Source organism: Phacochoerus africanus, chromosome X (assembly GCF_016906955.1).
Source record: "Phacochoerus africanus isolate WHEZ1 chromosome X, ROS_Pafr_v1, whole genome shotgun sequence".
Taxonomy (NCBI): Eukaryota; Metazoa; Chordata; class Mammalia; order Artiodactyla; family Suidae; genus Phacochoerus; species Phacochoerus africanus.
Genome location: NC_062560.1, coordinates 49,078,601 through 49,101,389, shown reverse-complemented (window position 1 = coordinate 49,101,389; position 22,789 = coordinate 49,078,601). Strand labels below are relative to the sequence as shown.

Here is a 22,789-nt window from a genome sequence, read left to right as displayed (position 1 = left end):
TCCATATGCCACAGATGCGGCCTTAAAAAGAAGAAAAAAAAGAACATCCTAACATTGGCTTTGGTTTTTTGTTTTTTTTTTAATTACCTTTTTTTTCCCTACTGTATAGCATGGGGACCCAGTTAGACATACATGTATACATTCTTTTTTCTCACATTATCATGCTCCATCATAAGTGACTAGACATAGTTCTCAGTGCTACACAGCAGGATCGCATTGTTTTTAAGTAAGGCATTTTCCTAGACAGAGCTGTTGCTGATTACCTGGCTGACTCTCTTTTTTTCTGTTCAGATGCCCTTTCTTCTAAGTCTGAAATAATTAATCATTCCAGCTTATTAAATCTTACATTATAGTCTTCTTGAGATTATTCCTAGGTCAGTGGAGTTTTGTGTGTTTTCAAATTCTTTAGTCACTTATTTTTTACATTTTGATTTCTTTGTTGACTCCCTCCCAGGGCGAATTCCATCCACTACTAGTTTCATCTTATTTCCAGGTTCTTGAGAAACACTTCAAAGTAGCCTCCATGTTTTATAGGCTTTGGAGCCAATTATCTAGCTTTGAATCTGGCTCTGCCACTTACCGGTTCTGTGACCTTGGACAAGTTACATAACCTCTCTATGCCCTAGTTTCCTTGTGTTTAAAATTGAAGGATTGGTATCTACCTCACAGAGTTGTTATGAGTATTAAATTAGATGATATATGTAAAGTGTTTAACACTGAACTTGGGACATGGGAAGTGTTCAATAGAAATTGGTAGTTATTATTTATAATAGACCACACATTCAACAGGGATTAGATTTCCATTTTATATTGGAGTCAAACAGACTTGGATGCAAGTCTAGGCGTACCAATGACCTTGGACAAGTCATTTTACTTTTTTGAGCCTCATTTGTCTTTATCTGTAAAACCAACATCAGAGTACCTAAAATTCCCAACCATTTAGTAATCAGAAGCTGTTACTGGAGTTCCCGTCGTGGTGCAGTGGTTAACGAATCCGACTAGGAACCATGAGGTTGCGGGTTCGATCCCTGCCTTTGCTCAGTGGGTTAACGATCCGGCGTTGCCATGAGCTGTGGTATAGGTCGCAGACGCGGCTCGGATCCCGCGTTGCTGTGGCTCTGGCATAGGCTGGCAGTTACAGCTCTGATTCAACCCCTAGCCTGGGAACCTCCATATGCCGCGGGAGCGGCCCAAGAAATGGCAAAAAGACAAAAAAAAAAGAAGAAGAAGAAGAAGCTGTTACTATCCCTAATAATATTCACTGAGAGCCAGTACTGTACTGCAAGGTAATGCAGTTCATGGTATTAGCATTTCAAGAGCAGTTACATTTCTGAAACTAAAAGAAAAAACAGGTGATTGTTTTTAGCTATGAAAGACCCTATGGAATATTGCACATAGATCTTATGATTTGTTTTCTTTTCATTACACGTCCAATTAGCAGCATTGGACAGCGTTGCGTGGAAGTACAGAGTAAACTTTAGAGGCTGACCAACCTGGAATAGAATCCTTGCCCTACCATTTTCTCTCTGTGTCTCCTTGAGCAAGCTACTTTAATCTTTCTGAGACTCATCTTCCTCATCTGTAAATGGGGCATTATAATATCTACCATTTAGGGTTTCTTTTGGCATTTGAAAAGTATATATTGTAAAGCTTTTAAAAATGGTAGCTGTGTCATTATTGTGTTATCATTGCCACTGTATTTGAGTCAGATCCATTTGTTGTCACCCTAAGTTCTCCAGACAGTGTCAGAGTATACTAGAAGGTAACAAACTTTAGGCTTCTGTTGTTCTTGAAGAACTGAAGCAGCTTCTGTAGGCTAGCTGATAAACATGCTTGGAGGATCAGTCAGTTTGGGATTACCCTTTCTACTGAATATCTCTGTTTTTGACAGAGCACTTCAGATGGAGTTTCTAAATCCCTGGAGCCTCATCAAGGTCGGTCCCGCTTACAGGTAAATGGAAACAATGGCACATTGATCAAGGAAGAGAAGAATGATCATCTTCCAGCTCCATCACAGTGTGCCTTATCCAGAGACAGCAGTGTGTGTAATAATGGTAACCGCTACTTCCCCGTGAAGAATGGCGAGAAGAGCCGCTTACAAGAGCAAAAGCTGGGAACTGTGGTGGCACAACAGAAAGAGGAATAACGAGCAGAAGATGACTTCACCAGATCAGAAAGAGGGGAAAACCTATACTTTTCTGATTTTAGGCCCAAGTTAGAGGAGGACATAAAATGCTTACCCTAGTTTTATCCAGAAATTGGATGGGATGTTCTATTGTATCCATCTTTTCCCCTTCTCTCTCTTTTTCTGAGCTTCCAGACTCAGTGGTCTGCTTCTAGGGAAGCTCTGATCAAAGATGAATGGCAAAAAGACTAGTTCTTATTCTCAAATTGAGTATATAGTGCCAATAGTCTCTTTACCTCCCCTGGGAACCTACTGAGGAAATGACTATCAGGTGTCATCACGTAAGGCCTTATAGAAAAGCTCCAGCTTTGGTTTTTAAGTCTTTATCGTGATGCTCATTTACAAAACCCATGGTGGCGGGGGGCAAGACAGCTGTCTATGGCTTCCTAACTTGCTTTTTTCTTTATGAAATAGTAGGGCCTTCATATATAATCAGTGTCTACGCCCTTGTAACTCTTTCTCCCCACTCACCTATGCCAGGAGTTTGTACTACCACCTCTAGCTCTGGCCTGACAATCAGATAGGTAGATGTTTTCAGGGAAGTGAGGTAGTATTGGTTATTTAATTTTTTAACTTTTTTTAATTTTATACACTTAAAAAAAAAACTACCAATGGCCTTTGTACTGGGGGATTCAAGTGAGTCAGAAAAGTACTGGGCAGATTTTTCCTGCCTCTGAACTAATGCATTGTTTGTAAAAGAGAAGATGTGGTGCAGTTTATCCACACCCTGCTGCCCACACCCTGAAAGGGTGGAATCAATGTAATGAAATTGAGTACGAAAGGGAACTCAAAAGACTGTGTGTGCATGTGTGTATGTATGTTTGTGTATGGATGTTTGGGTGGATTTATATATGAGTGTGTGTATCTGTATGCATACACATACCCTTTATATAAAGAGACAGATCTATTTATGTATACATATTTTATATATATAAATATATATGTATGTGTGTATGTATATATAAATACATATATTTATATACATGCACACACATACATACATGATGATGTCCCAGAAGATTTACTGAACTTCCCAGAAATGCTTCCACTGCTATGGAGTGGTGGGTTACAAAAGACCACATTTTAAAATCCTTACTAAGTCATAGCCCATCACAATTATGAGAAGATGGGCTTCTCTAAAGCAGACAAAAAGTACTTTCCAGAGATTGCCTGTTCAGAACAACAAGCAGTTGGGTTGTCACAAGCTTAATCTTGAACAGAGTCCTCACATCCTATATGGTAAAAACAGGAGGTTGGAATAGGATTGGGAAGAGTTGGGCATTTTCCTGTGAAGGAGCAGCCTGATTGGGAGAGAAAAGGGAAATGGGAGGTAATTACCAGGGCTTGCAGCCAGTTTGGAGGAAATCTCATCTGAAGCTCCAGGATCAAACTGGCCTCAGGCTAGAATTGCCGTGAATCCCTAAAAGAGAGAGGACTAACATTTGAAAGATGGGGTAGGGAAGTGTGAGGAAATCGACAATTTGATTTTACATGCCTAGATTGTTTCATTTATTCATTGACATTTTGACTACTGGATCTTTTCATTTGCTTTGCAAGGAAGACTTCAGAGGGCTCTGGCCCCAGGCCTTTAGGGGTATTCCATAAAAGGTTCCCAGCCCCCAAGTGAGGCCAGAATCTGCCCAGAGCAAAGAGGCTATTCCTCCTTGCTGGAGATACTCTTGAGACAACCTTGCATTTCCAGTTTCCCTCCTCAGCAGCTTAAATATGAGGGATGGGAACATGGCTTGCAACAGATTAGCATTGTGTCTTCATTCAGGATTTAAGGCTTCCAGCCTCGGACACCACCTCCTTTTGGGCTTTGTGATATTATTGCCCAAGAAGTACCATTTCTACAGGAATACAACTGACTAGACTTCCAGCAGGGTTCTCTCTCTTTTTGAAAAACCCCATGCACCTTATCCCAGATCAGGTCCTTGGTGATTTTTTTCCCTAGACAACCAGAAGGCTGTTTTCTCACTGCCCACTTACAATGAGTATCATCATGAGAGACTGAAGACAGTCTCAGACTGTTTTATCCCAGTCTGGCCCAATTTAAGAGAACCCACAATTTGCGGGGGAAGGGAGCTCTCAAATGCCTCTCCCCTGCCCAGACTCTTCTTACATAAACCAAAACAGAATGACAAGAGTGCACACCCAGCCAGATAGAACCAAGAACTAAGTATGCAAGAACCTGTTCTATAGAATTGGCTCCCCTAGTGTGTTCCCCCTTCTTTTAACCTGCCCAACCTTGCACAACATCTTGAAGGTTAGGACTTGTGTTCCAGCAACAGAGGGATTTAATAGAAAACTTTGATGGCTTGGAAATTTCTTTCTGGAGCCACAGAGGGAAGAATCCTTTGGAGCTCTAAAAGTAACCAGAATCACTGCGCTGCATTAAATTAAATATCCATCTATCTATCTATCTATCTATCTATCTATCTATCTATCTATCTACATTTTCTAATAGGAAGTGCTTGGAATTATATGGAAAGATATTTTCTTCAGTTGATGTTTCTGTAAATCTTGAATCTATTTGACACAATCAAATAACAGTATTGTTAACTCTCACAGCGTTAAGAAGATTTATTATTTTGTAGGCATTCACTGTGAGAAGTAAAACTGCTGCTTTGACAGGGATGATTCTAGTTTGCCAAAAGGCTTGCTTTTCTCCCTTTCACACACCTCCACTTTCTCCTAGCCTGGCCCAGGATGAAACAAGTGGCTCACTTCCAACTTTGATTTTTATTTGGTTTCAGCATTTTGGATTTGGAAGTTTACAAGAAAGAACCATAAAGGGTCATATTCCTGTATTTTAATTTATCTGCCAAAACATACAATTCAGAAGCCAAAAAAGACTGAGGTTTATTACTAGAAGATTAACTTTTTCTAATTGCAAGATTACCTTTTTCTGATTTCTTTCAAATTAGGGAAGGTGAGTCTGATCTTTGCTGTGGGTACTACTTGAAGAGATGTCATCCTTCACTTGAGGTTCGATTTCTGACTATGATGTGGCCTCTCTTGAACAAAGTCATATGTCATATAGGAACCCACAGAAATGACCCTTTCACCCTGTAGGGCCATAGGCAAAAGCACCCTGGATGTATATAGCCTCTGATCTCCAAGGGCTTGCAGTTCTTGATTACCGCTGGTGTGTCTTGGGGGTCAGTGTATAACTCCCACCCTGATTATTCAGTGGCCAGTCTAGTCTGGACCAGGCCTGACAAACTTCTGTTCACTTGTATCATTTTCACTCTGAGCCAGTAGGACTTTGGGTAGACTTTAAAGCTCAAGAAATGACACTTGCTTTGGCTAGTGACATTTGATTTTTGTCTCCATCTTGATTTTCTGGCATCATTGGCCAAGTCACATTAACTTGTTTCTAGTCACTGAGAAAAACAGCCAGATAAAGCATTAGGGAGGGTGTTTAAGGAGGGGGGTGGGGGGAGGAATGCTTATGTGGGGTAGAAAGAATGTGGAAGTAACTGTTTGGTTATAGTGATCCAGTCCACTGGAACCTTAGAAGGCTCCTGTGGGCATGTCAGTGCTACCCTTTCAGCCTCTAAGACTCCCCCACCCCCCTTTGAAATGACAATACAAGTAGACCACAGTTTAAAGTAGTTAGTATAATTCTACTAAGGTTTAATCATTATACTTGTTCACTTCCTGGTGCATATTTTCTAAATATGCTTGGGGTTTTGGGGGGTAAGTTTTCACTGTTCCATTGTGTGTCACCCTATATTTTTCTCCCTCTTGTGACTTTGGCATCTTCTTTTATTCGACTTTCCATTTTCTTTTCCATTGGCTTATTGCAGTAGTCTGCTGGTGCAGGTAGAGCTCAGTGCACCTATTCCCCTATTACTGCTAATTATCTTCAGTATTGTCATAGGTTATTTTGATGTTCTAAGAAGATAACTTCATGTTTTTACAAAACCATCTTTTCCAAGGTAAAAGCGAAACAAAATACCCCCTGTGCTAGGGTGCCCACTGCAGCTTTTGACATTGCCCTTGTACTTTTATAGATGCTCTTTTTGTCCGTGTTGGTAGTAACTAATGACTAGTGAATTTTCATGTAAATGAAACAAATATTTCAGATTTTATTAATCTCTCATAACCCTGCCAAATCTGATGACTTCATTTTAGTTACTTCCCAGAAGACACTTCCCCTTCACCTTTTATTTTATTCTATTCTATTCTATTTTTAGAATAACATACTAGGTTAAAAAAAAAAAAAAACCTTTGACTACAAGGAGTCATTGATTTTTAGTGCTCCCTGATAAATGATGTTATTGACAAAAGTAAGAAATTCTTTCATTGTTTTTTTCTGTGTTAATATCTCTTCTCCTGTGCTCTTGACAGTGTGTTTAGTGGATGGATAATGTGTATTTCTCTTCCAAATTCCCTGCCTTTTTGGCCCACCTCACCACAAAAGCTCCATAGTTTATAATGTAAGTTTGAATGGATGCTTCCTAGGGGAAACTGCAGGAGTTAAGGAAAGTGTTTCAGAAAGGAATGAAAATGTCTCAGGAGTTGTTCTGTGATGGAAATTGGTCTGTTGTTCTGTTAATGCTGATGGAAAGAAACTTACAGTGCTTAATAAAAGTCTATTCTTTTAGTAAAAAAATGTGAAATAATTTTGGGTGTGTGAAGTTTAATTTCTTCTCCCATTTCTGGACTCCTTTCTGCAAATGGGGTATATACTTTTCTCAACTTAGAAGTTTTGCACAGAGATTTAGGAGCCTATTTGTAGTTGACTATCAAGGCAAGAGAGCCAGTACAAGAATCATCAAAAGGAAGGACATATTTAGCTTCCTGTTGAACTTCTTTATTTGGATGTTCTCATGGTACTTTTGACTTGACATTTCCCACACTGAATCCATCCTCTTCGGAAACCTGCTCCTCTCCCTGAATGACACTACCTTTTACTCAGTTGTCTACACCACAAACCAACCTAGGAGTTATCCTCGATGTGTGCCTTACCTTCATTTCTCAAATCCAACTCTTGACAAGATGTTTGGTAACACTCAGTCGTCTCTGTTTCTCATATCTGTCTCTTTTCTGTCTCCACTTGCTGCGACTTAGTTCCGGCCTCCTTATGTCTCACCTGAATTGTTGCACTTGCTCTCCTGTCTCACACCTAACCAGGCAATTGTGAGGAAATATTGTGTCTAAGTGTATGTATCTTTTCCCAGTGAAAGGGCCCATACCTTTTTCAGTTATTTAAAGAAGTTGTGACCTAAGAGACATTAAGAACCACTGCTTTAATCCACCATGCTTATCAGCTTCCAGAGGAATCTGTCCTTCTAACATGCTGCATGCCCACTTCCATGGTGCCTTCATGATCTGGCCCCTGACCACTTCTCTAGCTTCATTTCATTACCACGTCAACTCACTCCAGCAACACTAAAGTGCACCCTGTCCACATTTTGGCTGTTAATATCCATTTCTTCTTGTTTGCTTATACCATTGCCTAGAATGCCTCTGTCCCCTTGTCTCTATTACAGTCTCACCCCCCCTCCCAAGATTAGCTCATATCTTTGTGATTCTTTTCTTGATCTCTTACTAGGGATCCCTGTACAGACTCATCACAGCCAGTCCCTATAGCCCTTGGCTGCATCTCTGCCAGTAGATTTAAACTTGACCATCTCTGTCTTCTTGGCATCTACTACCCAGCATGCACTTAGAAATGTTTGATGCCTAAATCAAGGATGCTAAAATACCTTTAAAAATGTTCCCTGGTGCAAAGCAGATTGCAGATTTCTAAGTCAGAGAACATGTTGGTGGCAAAAACACAAGAAAATTGAATATGAAGGTTCATCACAGAATGGTATTCATTTAAATGTGCTTTTAAATGGGGCTCTGAAAAAAAAATGAACTCATCTCTGAGCAAAAATGAGTCATCTTTGAGCAAGAGACTGATGCTCAAAGCGAAGTCTGAAGCTAGGACTTTAGGGCATTCTTCTTACCTTACTGCCTCTGCTGAATGATGCTGGCTGGGCTTGGCCCTCACTGCTCTGTGCCTTGTGTGCACAGATTACAAAAGGAAACAGCTGAGCCTAAAGGCAAGCATTAGAGGTTACTGAAACTTGTAAACACTTAAATGAAAACTATTATTTGTAAAATACTTTGTTGTATATTTGGTTTATTATGGCTATAGATGTCCTTTCCTAGCCTTTGATCCTTGGATGTTGGGACTCAGAATTTAATGATGGGAAATCTTTAGCATTTGGCTTTTAAAAGTTATTGTTTATTGAGGTACCAAACGTAGTAGTACTAGGCTCTTATACATTTCTTTCTAAGCCTCAGACAACTTTGCAAAGTACTGTCCTCACTTCACACATGAGCAAACTGGTTCAGTGGTACTGAAGTTCACGCACAGCTAATAAGTGTAAAAACTTATGATTTAGAACCATTCTGGTTCTAAATCATAAGTTTGTTTTGACTGAGTAGATAACTCTTATTTCTGCCTGCTCAGCGTTCCTTCCTCTTTTTGGCAGCAGTTAAACCCAGGTTTTTTTCCTTTGGGGAACTGCTCCTCTGACTTGGGATAAAAGTAAGGTTGACCATCAGTCACATGGCTTCACCTCCCCCAGTGCAGGGATGGGTATAGGACCTAGGCAGGGCAAATTATATTCTTTCATGAGAGAGAAAATGACCAAGAATAAAACTATCTCTTCTAAAATCTCAAGCATTAGGAATCATGTGAACCTGGGACATTGTCTTCTATTTATAACTTCTACAACTAATCTTTATTTGTGTGTGAGAAATATGAAAATTCTGTGGTCATTTATTAAGAGCAGATACAGAAGGTCATTTACTGGGGGCTCACTATGTGCCAGACAGAGTTCTAGGCATTTTATACATTTAAAATATTTTCACCTGGGGGAGTTCCCATTGTGGCTCAGGGGTAACAAACCTGACTGGGATCCATGAGGATGCAGGTTAAATCCCTGGCCTCGCTCAGTGGGTTAAGGATCCAGCATTGCCGTGAGCTGCGGAATAGGTTGCAGTCACGGCTTGGATTTGGCATTGCTGTGGCTGTGGCATAGGCTGGCAGCTGCAGCTCCAATTTGACCCCTATCCTGGGAACTTCCATATGCCACGGATGTGGCCCTAAAATTATAAAAAATATTTTTTTTCACTTTATTATTCAGTCCTTATACATTCATAATCTCTAACTCTAGAAAAGGGGAGTATATCAGTCAGGATAGGCTAGGTTTTCCTCCAATAACAAGCCCAAAATCTCACATAATAAAGGTATACTTCTTCCTTATTATGTCCAACATGGATTGGCAGGGGAGCTCTGTTCATCCAAAGTCACTTGAGAATGCAGACCAACAGAAGACCCATCACGTGGTGGGGAAAGAACATGACCAAAATACATGCTGACTCTCAAAGCTTAAAGTGTCACACATTACTCCTCTCTTCATTGCCCCAAAAGATAGCCCACATGGTTGCACCTAATTTCATAGAGGTAGAAAAGTACAGTTCTACCATGTGCCAGGTACAAGGGAGAGGTAAGTTTGGTGAGTCACAATAATAGCATGACAGGGAGAAATGACCCATTTCTGGGTAGATTTGATTCATTACCTTTTGGCCAGTTACCATTATATAACCACTTGAGTCACTATACAGAAAATTTGGAGTGGAATAGTGAAGCATTCGTTCCCATTCTAGTGTCATTGGAATTCTCTGCATGTGGGCTGAAGTGGATGTAGTCTGGTGGTAACACAAGCATTGAGTTTAGCTCCCCTAGCCCACCCTCTGGAGGTGGCTGTGAGGATTAAATGACATAGTGTATGTAAGGTGCCTGGCATAAAATGCAGCCTCAACAAGTATTAGATGTTGTTATGGGTTTGGCAGGGGAAGGGAGATGGTAGTAGATGAAAAATTTGTCTGTGCTTCTTCCAATCCTAATTTCCTAATAACACGTTCCTTCCTAGCCTATAATCTGGCATCAGCCCTTCCCATTTGAATGCGGCTGCTTCTAAAGGTGACTAGTGTGCTCCCCTTGACCAAGTCCAGGGTTTTCATACAGACATTGTGCTGAGGATTTCCATGGTAATTGACACTGAAACACAACCCACTTCCTAAAACTCACTGGCTACCCTGACACTTCTCTGCTGTTTCCTTCCTTTTTTGATTCTTTAAAAAAAAGTATATACTATTTGATAAGCACAAAAGGATATGTGTAACGTATGTAATAAAATTCGATAATACAATGAACACTCATAGAGTTCCCGTTGTGGCGCAGCAGAAACGAATCCGACTAGCATCCATGAGGATTCGGGTTCAATCCCTGGCCTCGCTCAGTGGGTTAAGGATCTGGCATTGCCATGAGCTGTGGTGTAGGTTGCAGACACGGCTCAGGTCCCACATTGCCGTGGCTGTGGCGTAGGCCAGAAGCCGTAGCTTGGGAGCCTCCATGTGCCCTGGGTGCAGCCCTAAAAAAAAGTTAAAAAAAAAATACTCATGAGCCCACTGCCCCACCTAAGAACTATCCCATCTCTCTGCCTTCTCTGCCTTCTTCAGAGGTAACCTTGAGTTTTAGTGTTCATTCTCTTGGTTTCTTTTTAAAAATTTATTTAGAAATAAATTTTTGTTATTGTATTTTTTTGTTTGGTTGGTCGTGTCCACAGCATAGGGATGTTCCCAGGCCAGGGATGGAACCTGTTCCGCAGCAGCAACCCAAGCTACTGCAGTGACAATGCTGGATCCTTAAACTGCTACACACAAGAGAGCTTCCCTTTGGTTTCTTTTGAGTTATATCACATATATAATTATTCCTGAACAATATATTGTTAGGTTGTACTTGCTTTTTAATTTTACAAAAATGTTATTGTTATGTAGTCTTCTGCAACTTCCTTTTCTCACCCAACTTGATTTCTCTAAAACCCAAACATGCTGCTGCTATAGTTACAGTTAATTTGTTTCCACTTCTGTATAGTATTCCATTGTGGAAATATATTGCAGTTTATCTACCCATTCTCTGACCAGTGGAAATATGGCTTATTTCTATTGTTGCTGTGAATATTGGTGCATGTGTGTCCTGCTGTGACCTAAGGCATACAAAAGCTCACTTTTATAAGATAGTGACAAAAATTTTTTGGCCACACCTATGGCATGTGGAAGTTCCTGGGCCAGGGATCAAACCTGTGCCACAACAGCAACCCAAGCTGCTGCAGTGACAACACCAAATCCTTAACCCACTGCACCACAAGAGAACTCCAAAAATTATTTGTTAAAGTCATATTAAATGGGAACAATAATGCCTGCCTTACCTCCCTTATAGGTAGTTGTGAAAATAACACAAGCTAGTGGATGTAGTTCAATGCTTTAAGAAGAGACAGCTGAGATGCTGGTTTTGAGTCCAAGCTTAAATTCCTAAAAGTCACCTCATGTGCATACTAGGTTCAAGGACCAGAAAGACTAAGATTGTTCCATGTCAAATGTAAAGTATTTCTAGAATCTTCTGGTGACTTGGATTCTAAGGCAGATATATCTATTTGTTTTCCTATCTGACCATCAGCCTTTCCTTGTTTCTTCCAGTAACAGCACCTCAACTTTCCAAAGAACTACATCTGTTCCATTTTTTCGAAGTGTCCTCAGGTGCCCTGCTCTCCCTAGCAGCTCACTGGGTATTGTTAATACTGTTGTCATGGTTTTGATTGGTTCGTTGGTTGCTTTATTTTTGCTTGCTCTTTTATTTTTAATTTTTTAGGGCCACACCTGCAGCATTTGGAAGTTTCCAGGCTAAGGGTCAAATCGGAGCTACAGCTGCCAGCCTACCCCAGAGCCACAGCAACGCAGGATCCGAGCCATGTCTGCGACCTACACCACAGCCCACGGCAACGCCAGATCCTTAACCCACTGAACAAGGCCAGGGATCGAACCCGCAACCTCATGGTTCCTAGTCAGATTCGTTTCCACTGCGCCACGATGGGAACTCCAAAGACTCCTTTTAAAAGTCTGCTAAATCCAGCATGATAAATTGATAACAAAAATGGCCACAGTTGTTCACATCTCTCTGTATCTACACTTTTTACAGTTCTTCCCATTAAGAGATGGCATCTATTACTCTATCCTTCAAATCTAGACTAGTCTCATGGGAGTTCCCATCATGGCACAGGGGAAAAGAGTCCGACTAGGAACCATGAGGTTTCGGGTTCAATCCCTGGCCTTGCTCAGTGGGTTAAGGATCTGGCATTGCCATGAGCTGTGGTGTAGGTCGCAGACGTGGCTCTGATCTGGTGTGGCTGTGGCTGTTGCGTAGGCTGGCAGCTATAGCTCCAATTTGACCCCTGGGAACCTCCATGTGCTTCAGGTGCAGCCCTAAAAAAAAAAAAAAAAAAAAAAAAAAGGCAGAGGAGGAAAAAAAATAAAGGTGTACTTAAAAAAAAAACACAATAGACTAGTCTTATGTTTGTCTTTGGTAAATAGATGTTTGTAGAATTGATATTATGTCAGTTCTAAGCCTTGTGTGCTTCTGTTCACTTTCTTGGACCCCTAGAATTACCATGGGAGTGAACCTGGCCTACCCTGGAGGATGAGAGACCCATTTGTTTAGCTGTAAACAGCCAGAACAGCCTAGACCTGTCAGCCCCCAACCAACCCATTAGCAGATCAAAGATATATGAGTGAGTCCAGTCAAGATCAGCCAAGTCTAGTACAGATCAAGAGAGCATCAACCCATAGGCAAAAATAAATGCTTTGGTTTCAAGCTACTGAATTTTGGGATGGTTTATTATACAGCAGTTTCTAACTCACACATCTAGCAATACAATAGAAATTATGTTTTACGGAGTTCCCGTCAAGGCTCAGTGGTTAACGGATCCGACTAGGAACCATGAGGTTGCGGGTTCAATCCCTGCCCTTGCTCAGTGGGTTAACGACCAGGTGTTGCCGTGAGCTGTGGTGTAAGGTCGCAGACATGGCTCGGATCTGGCATTGCTGTGGCTCTGGCGTAGGCCGGCCACTATAGCTCCGATTAGACCCCTAGCCTGGGAACCTCCATATGCTGCGGGAGCAGCCCAAGAAATGGCAAAAAGACAAAAAAAATTATGTTTTATGCAGGATCTACTTCTATAGTAGGAAGGCCCTTCTAAGATATTTAATCTTCTGTACTGCCTCTTCAACTATTTCTTCATTTCCTTCTTAGCTTGTCTTATAAGATTGGCCTTTCTTAGAGTTTCTGTTCTCAGCCATCTTCCCACTATTCTTTCTCCCTGATCAGTTCCCCCCTATCCCATGGCAGCTCTTACTTTCATACAGATGATTCCCAAGTCTACCTCTATATGAACTCTACTGAGCATAGTTCAAATGGTCTTCTGGACAAGTCCACATAATACACTCCCAGAAAAGTCACAATTCAATGTTTAAATGTGAAGTCTTGCTCACATTCCTTCATCATTTCCTAGCCCTCCTCCTCCTCCTCCAACTTGATTCCTCTATTTCTGGTTAACGTTATTACTACCACCCTCATATCACCCAGGCCGGAAACCTCAGATTCTTCTCAATCTCTTTGCCCAATCATTACGCAGTGTCTCATATCTGCCCCTTCCTCTCCATCTTCATGGTCCTGCCCCCTCTTCCTTCTTCTTTTTCCTCTTTTCCTCTTTTTTCTTGCTCTCAAAGTGTGACAAGTAGTCCAGCAATATTAGCATCACTTGGGAGCTTATTAGAAATGCAGAATATTGGGTCCCACCTCAGATCTATTCAATCAGAATCTGCATTTTAGCAAGATCCTTAGATAATTCATATGCACATTAAACTATAATCAGCAGCACCCTAGTTAAGCCTCAATCTAGATAGGTGTAAATCCTTACCAGTTTATAACTTGTACCATGTTGGTGGCACTCAAGCCTGGCTGTACATCAGAGTACCTGAGAAGTCTTTAATTTTCCATTCTGCTTTTCACGATTTAACTTTTTTTTAATTAACATAACATTTATTAGTTGTTCCTTCAATATAGAAATACAAATAAGGAAATTAAAATCAGCCTATCCCTTGCCTAGATAACTTCAAATGACATTTTTTTTAAAAAAAGGAAAATTTACCTAAGCTTGGACGACTCAAACAATAAAAATGTACAAAATGAAGACTGAAAAACCTCTAGCACCACTTCAATTCCAACCCCCTTTCTCAAATATAGCCATTCTTAATCAGAATTAACATTCCAGGAAATAATTAAGCATATATCTGCATATCTGTTAATTTTTTTTAAAAAAATACACATTACTTGGAATTCCCACTGTTGTGCACTGGTTGACTGGATCTGGCATTGCCACAGCTGTGGCATAGGTTGCAGCTGCAGCTTGGATTCAACCCCTGGCCCAGGAACTTCCATATGCCCTGTGTGCAGTTGTAAAAGAAAAAAAAGGTATACAGTACTCCCTTTTAGTCATCATGATTTTTTTATACTTGAGATAACACAGAAATATTTTTCTATGAGCACATACACAGTATTTCATAAATGGAAAAATTTTTATTTATTGAAGTATAGTTGATTTACAATGTTGTTATTTTCAGTTGTACAGCAAAGTGATTCATTTATACATATATCAGTTCTTTTGCAGATTCTTTTCCCATATAGGTTATTACGGAATACCTTAGTAGCTCCTTGTTGATTATAAATTTTATATATAGTATTGTGTATATGTTAATCCCAAACTCCTAATTTATTCTCCCCCCCCCTTTCTCCCTTGGTAACCATAAGTTTGTTTTCGAAGTCTTTGAGTCTGTTTCTGTTTTGTAAATATGTTCATTTGTATCACGTTTTTCAGATCCCACATATAAGTGATATTGTATTATATTTGTCTTTGTCTGACTTACTTCACCTAGTATAATACTCTCTAGGTCCATCCATGTTGCTGCAAATGGCATTATTTCATACTTTTTTGTGGCTGAGTAATGTTCCATTGCATATATGTTCAACATCTTTAGCCATTCCTCTGTTGATGGACATTTAGGTTGCTTCCACATAGTGGCTATTGTAAATAGTGCTACAATGAACGCTGGGGTAATACAGTTTTTCAAATTGTGGTTTTCTCTGGATATATGCCCAGGATTGGGATTGCTGGATCATATGGTAGTTCTATTTTTAGGTTTTTAAGGAACCTCCATACTGTCCTCCATAGTGGTTGTACCAATTTACATTCCCACCAACAGTGAAGGAGGGTTCCCTTTTCTCTACACCCTCTCCAGCATTTACTGTTGTATATTTCATAATTTTTAACACTACAGAGTATTCCATTAGATGGATGATTCCATCAGATGCATCAGTTCCCCAATGACAAGTGCTTTGATTGCTTCCAGTTTTAGCTATTACAAACAATGCTGCACTGATCATCCATGGACATATATTTTGGTAAACTTCTGCAAGTATATACATAGGGTAAATTTTTAGTGGCAAGATTGCTGAGTATATTGGTTAGGGTGCTTTGTGTTACAAGTAACAAAAAACAGCTCCAGCAGTTGGGTGAGCTAGAGCCACCCGGTTTCTTTAAGTCTTTCTGCTATTCAGTCCCTGCTTTATCCAAGAGTTTTTCTAAATGTGGTCCCTGGACCAGCAGCATCACTATCTTATTGGAACTTATTGGAAAAGGAGATTCTTGGTCCCTACCTCAGACCTCTAGAATCTGAAACTCTGGGAGTAGAGACCAGCAATCTGTGTTTTAACAGACTAGGTGATTCTGATGCAAACTAAAGGCTGAGAACCAGCGCTTTAGCAAAGGTGGCCATGAGATTGCTGCCAGTGAAAATGGAGGCTTTGAGTCTCTTGCTTTAAATTCAGCAGAGAAGGAAAAATTCTGACCCAACATTCCAAGTGAGCAGGATTCCCAAGTTACCCCTAATTGGCTTACTTAGTTCACAAGTCCTCCCTGAACAAAAAATGTCTGTTGTCACAAGAACTGGGAGTAAGATCAGTTTACCCTATGAGTGGGAAGAACAGATACACAAATAGAAATCTACAAACTGTTAGGAAAGGAAAAATGGGAAATGATTGCTGAGAAGGTACTAGCAAAGCCCACAACATTCAAAGAATATGTGCATTCCTATTTTGATGTCTACTGCCAAATTATACCTGAAAAAAGTTGTAATTCAGTCCCACTAGCAGTGTAAGAAAGTATATAGTATTTCTTCATATCCTCACTTGCTCTACATATAATCAAACCTTATACATTTCCCAATCTGATAGGTGAAGATGGTACTTTATTATTTTGTTTTTTTTTTGTCTTTTTTGCTATTTCTTGGGCCGCTTCGGCAGCATATGGAGATTCCCAGGCTAGGGGTCGAATCGGAGCTGTAGCCACCGGCCTCCGCCAGAGCCACAGCAACGCGGGATCCGAGCCGCGTCTGCAACCTGCACCACAGCTCACGGCAACGCCGGATCGTTAACCCACTGAGCAAGGGCAGGGATCGAACCCGCAACCTCATGCTTCCTAGTCAGATTCGTTAACCACTGCGCCACGACAGGAACTCCTGTTTATTTTTTTAATTTATTTTATTTTATTTTGTCTTTTTGCTATTTCTTTGGGCCGCTCCCGCAGCATATGGAGGTTCCCAGGCTAGGGGTCGAATCGGAGCTTGTAGCCACTGGCCTACGCCAGAGCCACAGCAACGCGGGATCTGAGCCTCGTCTGCAACCTACACCACAGCTCACGGCAACGCCGGATCGTTATCCCACTGAGCAAGGGCAGGGATCGAACCTGTAACCTCATGGTTCCTAGTCGGATTCGTTAACCACTGCGCCACGACGGGAACTCCTGTTTGTTTGTTTTAATTGCCACACCCATGGCATATGGAAGTTCCCAAGCCAAGGATTGAATCCGAGCTGCAACCTATGCCACCCGAGCTGGGAATCAAACCTGTGCCTCCGCAGTGACCCAAGATGCTACAGTTGGATCCTTAACCTACTCTGCCACAGCGGGAACTCAGGTATTTTATTGTTTTGATTTTTATGCTTTTAATCATGGATAAGGTTGAACATCATTTCAAATCTCTACTGATGTGTATATTTCTTTCTCTGTAAATTACTTGCTTATTGTTTAGTTCATCTTACTATTAGGTTTTGTCTTTTTCATATTAATTCTTCTAAAGTCATTGTAAATTAAAGAAATTAGCCTTTTATCATGTATGATACAAATATGTTTTCCCAGCTTTGTTGGTCTTTTGAATTTGTTTATGCAATTATTATTATTATTTTGCTTCACAAAGCTTTTAACTTTTATGCAGTAAAATTTCATCACTTCATTAGCATCTAGTTTGGGGATTCTGCTTTAAAAGGGCCCTCCCCCGTGTCTACCTTTCCAGGTCAACATTTATGTCATTTGTCAAGTCTGTAAAGTTTTTAAAGATTAAGGATGCTTGGCCTCCACTCCAGACTTAGCAAAACACATTTTTTTAAATGTGACACTCGGGGAGTTCCCGTTGTGGCTCAGCAGAAACGAATCCAACCAGGAACCATGAGGTTGTGGGTTCGATCCCCAGCCTCGCTCAGTGGGTTAAGGATCCCGTGTTGCTGTAGCTGTGGTGTAGGCTGGCGGCTACAGCTCTGATTAGACCTCTAGCCGGGAACCTCCATATGCTGCAGCTGTGGCCCTAGAAAAGACCAAAAAAAAAAAAAAGTGACACTCTGTACTGAGCTGTATAGTGTCTTCTCAAAATTCTAGAACTTGTGATTATGAACTTATTTGGAAATATGGTCTTTGCTGATAGAAACATGTTAAAATGAGGTCAAATTACATTAGGGTGGACCTTAGCCAATGTCTACGGTCCTTATAAGAAGAGAGAAATTCAGGCACATAGGGAGAACACCATGTGACACTGGAGGCAGAGTGATACATCTACAAGTCAAGGGAATGTCAAGAACTGCAATCTCCAGAAGCTAAAAAGAGGCAAGGAAAGATGCTCCACTAGGGCTTTCAGAGTGAGCATGGCCTAGGAGTTCCCCGGTGGCCTAGTGATTAAGGATCTGGTCACTGCTGTGGCTCCAGAACTTTTGTATGCTGTGGGTGCAGCCAAACACAAAAACAAAAACAAACAAACAGGAGTTCCTGTCGTGGCGCAGCGGAAACGAATCCAACTAGGAACCATGAGGTTTAGGGTTCTGATCCCTGGCCTTGCTCAGTGGGTTAAAGATCTGGCATTGCCGTAAGCTGTGGTGTAGGTTGCAGATGCGGCTCAAATATGGCATGTTGCTGTGGCTCTGGCTCTGTATCTAAAGCCATAAACATGTTACATACTATGGGGAAACAGCAATATAGCTAATAGCCAAAGAGTTAATATTTGGATATATAAATAACTCCTACAGTTTATTCATTTTTTATTTTTATTTATTTATTTATTTATTTTTGGTCTTTTTAGGGCCACACCCAAGGCATATGGGGGTTCCCAGGCTAGGGGTCTAATTGGAGCTACAGCTGCTGGCCTATGCCACATCCATAGCAACACCAGATCCGAACAACATCTGCAATCTACACCACAGCTCACGGCAACACCTGATCCTTAACCCGCTGAGCAAGGCCAGGGATCGAATCTGCAACCTCATGGTTTCTAGTCAGATTTGTTTCCGCTGTACCACAATGGGAACTCTGGAAAATGTAAATTAAAAACAATCATGAGTTACCATTTTTTTTCTCTCCATCAGATTAGCAAACAGTTTAAAGGTCAGAGTCTTAGGAAATGTAAAAATACACTGATTATGGGAGTGAAAATTGACATTTGAAAGGCAATTTAGCAGTATGTATTAAGATTGAAAATACCCATACCCCCTGGCCCAGCAACTCACTTGTGAGTGTCCTCCTAGAGAAACATGCCTGTGCACAAGGAGGCCCCTGCTGGTATGTTTACTGCAGCTCTGTATTACTGAAAAATAAAACCACTTTAAATATCCGACAGGGGAGTGGAGAATTAAATCAAGACCCATCCAAATTATGGAATTCCCTGAACAAGAATTCAAAAATGAAGAATGTTGAGTTTTTTTTCCTTGTAGAAAAATCTCAAAGAAGTCGCCAAGTGAAGAAAGCAATTGGCCAAATAATATGAATAGTATGAGCCCATTCACGTGAAAAGAACAAATATCCACATTAATTTACCTCCATTTTTCTGTATTGTCATGTTGTCTCTACCCACCCCCACCCCCTACTCCCAGTGGAGAGGAATTTGGTTAGAGCAGTGAGACTGTTTTGAGTATCTACAGTCCTCTCAAATCATCTCACAATTACCATCCAGCAAGAATAGGAGCCTGATACATAATTTGTGGGGCCCAGTGCAAAATAAAAATGGAGGATTCCTTGTTCAAAACCCAGGGGAGAGGTGGAAAGTGCAATTAAAGGCACTAAAATATAAAGCTTTTTCTTTAAGAATATTTTATTACTGGAGTTCCTATTGTGGCACAGTAGAAATGAATCCAACTAGTATCCACAAGGATGTGGGCTTGATCCCTGGCCTTGCCCAGTGTGTTAAGGATCCGGCATTTCCGTGAGCTGTGGTGTAGGTTGCAGATGCAGCTTGGATCTGGCATTGCTGTGGCTGTGGTGTAGGCCGGCAGCTGCAGTTCCAATTCGACCCCTAGCATGGGAACTTCCATATGCCATGAGTGTGGCCCTTAAAGCAAAAAAAAAAACCCAATTATTACTTATAAAACATAAGAGGGATAATAGTGATACATGAATAACAACATAAAATTACAAACTGCAGAATAATATTTTATAATTTATATAAAATAATGTTACTAATATGATGTCTTGATCCTAAGATTTTTCTAGCTTGCTTTTCTGCAAATTCAATTATTTAGTCATCAAAATTTATATTTTTAGCAACCTCATTTTGAACGAGGCAACATCAGTCACAATATTGCAAATGTTTGATAACTTCATTTTGAGAAGGAGCATTCTGCTGATGCAACTGTCATTGGCACTGTGTTTTTCAGGCTGTGACAACATTGGGATGGATTCTTGATAAATCATTTCAAGATACAAATTTTCATGCATCTAGACCTGATGATTCCTATAGACCAATTTTTCTGGAAAGATTTAACTCTTCATACAAATCAGCTTTGTCTAAGTCTGAATCTAATTTTAAATATAAATTTATACAATGGCACTATTTTTAAATATAAATTTATCCTCTGACACTTCTTATAACTTGTGGAGGTCTGCTGTTGACTGAATGCTTGTGTTCCTGCCCCAAATTCATATGTTGAAATCCTAACCCCCAGTATGATGATATTAGGAGGTGGGGTGTTTGCTAGGTGATTAGGTCTTGAGGGTGGGGCCCTCATAAATGAGATTAGTTCCCTTATAAAAGAGCCCCCAAAGAGCTCCTTCACCCCTTCCCCACACAGCAAGAAGATCATCATCTATGAACCAGGAAGTGGAGCTCTCACCAGACACTGAATCTGCCGGCACCTTCATCTTGGACTTCCCAGCCTCCATAACTGTGAGAAATAAATGTTTGTTCATTAGCAAACAAACATTGGCATTTTTGTTATAGCAGCCTGAACAGACTAAGACAAGATCATACAAGAAATGAAACTGACTTCATAATTTATTTATAATTCAAAATGCCTTTTCATGCATTCTACCACTATTTCTTCAACTATAAAGAAAACACTTTTGCGTTGTCTTCCTCATTAGTAATTGGTTCATCCAAAGCTTTCATCTAACGTGTCTACTGTGGTGATTTTTAATTTCCATTTCTTAGACTGTGGATATTTGCTTTGTAATTTTGCACTGGTTTTCAAAATGAGCTATTATAAACTCCTCGGAAGAATTCTAATACCCGCCTCATGTACTTTATTGAAATGTCTACAAGTACCTTTTTATTTTGTAGTAATTTACTGACAAAGTTTACTGAGTGCCAGCAGTTCCTGTCCCAGTGCTCAGGCCAGAGTTAATATTTGTGCCCCTGTCGCAGGGATAGGCTCTGGTGACAAAAGGGCAAGACCGTCTTTCACCACAGGTCTCTTTCGATGCAGAGGCTCTTTTCTCTCAGGGTTATGGCTACTGCCACCACAACTGCTATTTCTGCTACTGCTGCCACCATGGTCACTGGCCCAACGTTCCCCTCTCTAGGCTCCATGGTGCCCCAGATCTTCTTGTACATGCCAGGCGGCCTGGCCGAGTGCTCAGCATGCACATCTCCTGCGGTGCCCACAGGCTGTGGTTACTGCCATCCAGAGTATCTTTTCTGCTCATGGATATGCTCCATTGCCACACAGGTTCAAAGAAAATTACTAAGAATGTCAAGGCAGCTACAGGAGAACATTAAACCAAGCCTGAAGCCTTTTCTGAAAGCAGAGCTCTCTACCTGTGGCACACCCCTAAAGATGGCATTGGAGGAGTGAGTTGGTATTCTCAACTACCTAGTTTGCCTTGCTGGTAGTTTTCATTCCAAATGAGTATAAACCCCATTTTGCTTCTGTGATGCAAATTATGCAAAGAACTGTTGATCACCTTCCCTCTTTATATGGATCTTAGAGATACCTATTGCTGTTAGATCTACACATGGAATGGTGAAGAGCCTGGAGTCTGGACTTGTATCACTAGGAACCATGCTTGCATGCATACCAGCTATGTGATCTCAAACTCTCTAGACTCAGCTTCCTCATCCATAAAATGGGGATAGTACTAGTACCTACCTCATAGGGTTGTTGTAAGGATTGAGTGACTTAGTGTTTAGCACACAGTAACTTCTCAGATAATGTTACTTGTCATCATGTTGCTTTTTTTTTTTTTTTGCATTTTAGGGCCGCTCCCACGGTATGTGGAGGTTCCCAGGCTAGCGGTCAAATCGGAGCTACAGTTGCCGGCCTATACCACAGCCACAGCAACGCAGGATCCCAGCTGCATTTGCGACCTACACCACAGCTCACAGCAACGCTAGATCCTTAACCCACTGAGTGAGGCCAGGGATCTAACCCGCAATCTCATGGTTCCTGGTTGAAATCGTTTTCACTGCACCACAACAGGAACTCCCATGTTGCCTTTTATTTTCACTGCCCTTATACTTTTGAGTCTGTCTTGGAGCAAGTCTGTTCTTCCTCATGTAATGTTTTCCTATTTTTCCCCATTTTTCTTCACATATTTTTAGTCCACTTTGGCCCTCATAATTTTTCATCTCAACAGTTATATGTACATATATGCAGAGAGATGAATCAGAAAAGAGCAGGAACTGAGAGTGGTCAAGGGAGATCTTTAGTCTGTTTGAATGTTTACAATAGGAATACATTTACTATTGTCTAGGTAATTAAAAGTAAATGTTTGCAGCTGTTAAGTGGAGGCGGGGTACAGGAGGAAAGTTTCCAGGACACTCTTTTACTATTGTGGCCAGTTCAGACCATGTGCTGAGGCTATGAGACAGCTGTAGCACATATTTCCAGGGCAACAGCCGGCTGCCTCCCATCCATGGCAGTGCAAATTCCTTTGTCAGCAAATCTAACTGCCTCAGATTCACCCCCTGACAGCTTCGCCTTCGCCCATTATCCTTTAGTGCCCCAACCCTACCACTCAAGAACACTGGGGAGGAACTTTTAGGTGTGGGTACCACTATACCCAGGTCAAATGCCTCCTCCTGTGAAGCCTTTCCTGATATACCCACTGAACA

General features: G+C 40.9%; 1 protein-coding gene across 1 annotated transcript in view; it reads left to right on the top strand.

Annotated features, from left to right (window-relative positions):
* The window catches only part of FAM120C (family with sequence similarity 120C), a 137,967-nt gene extending 131,151 nt beyond the window's left edge, over positions 1-6,816 (top strand). The window contains exon 16 of the mRNA XM_047764383.1: positions 1,892-6,816. Coding sequence (XP_047620339.1) covers positions 1,892-2,146 — 255 coding nt within the window. The 3' untranslated portion in view covers positions 2,147-6,816. The remainder of the gene's footprint in view (positions 1-1,891) is intronic.
* The last annotated feature ends 15,973 nt before the right edge of the window (positions 6,817-22,789 follow it).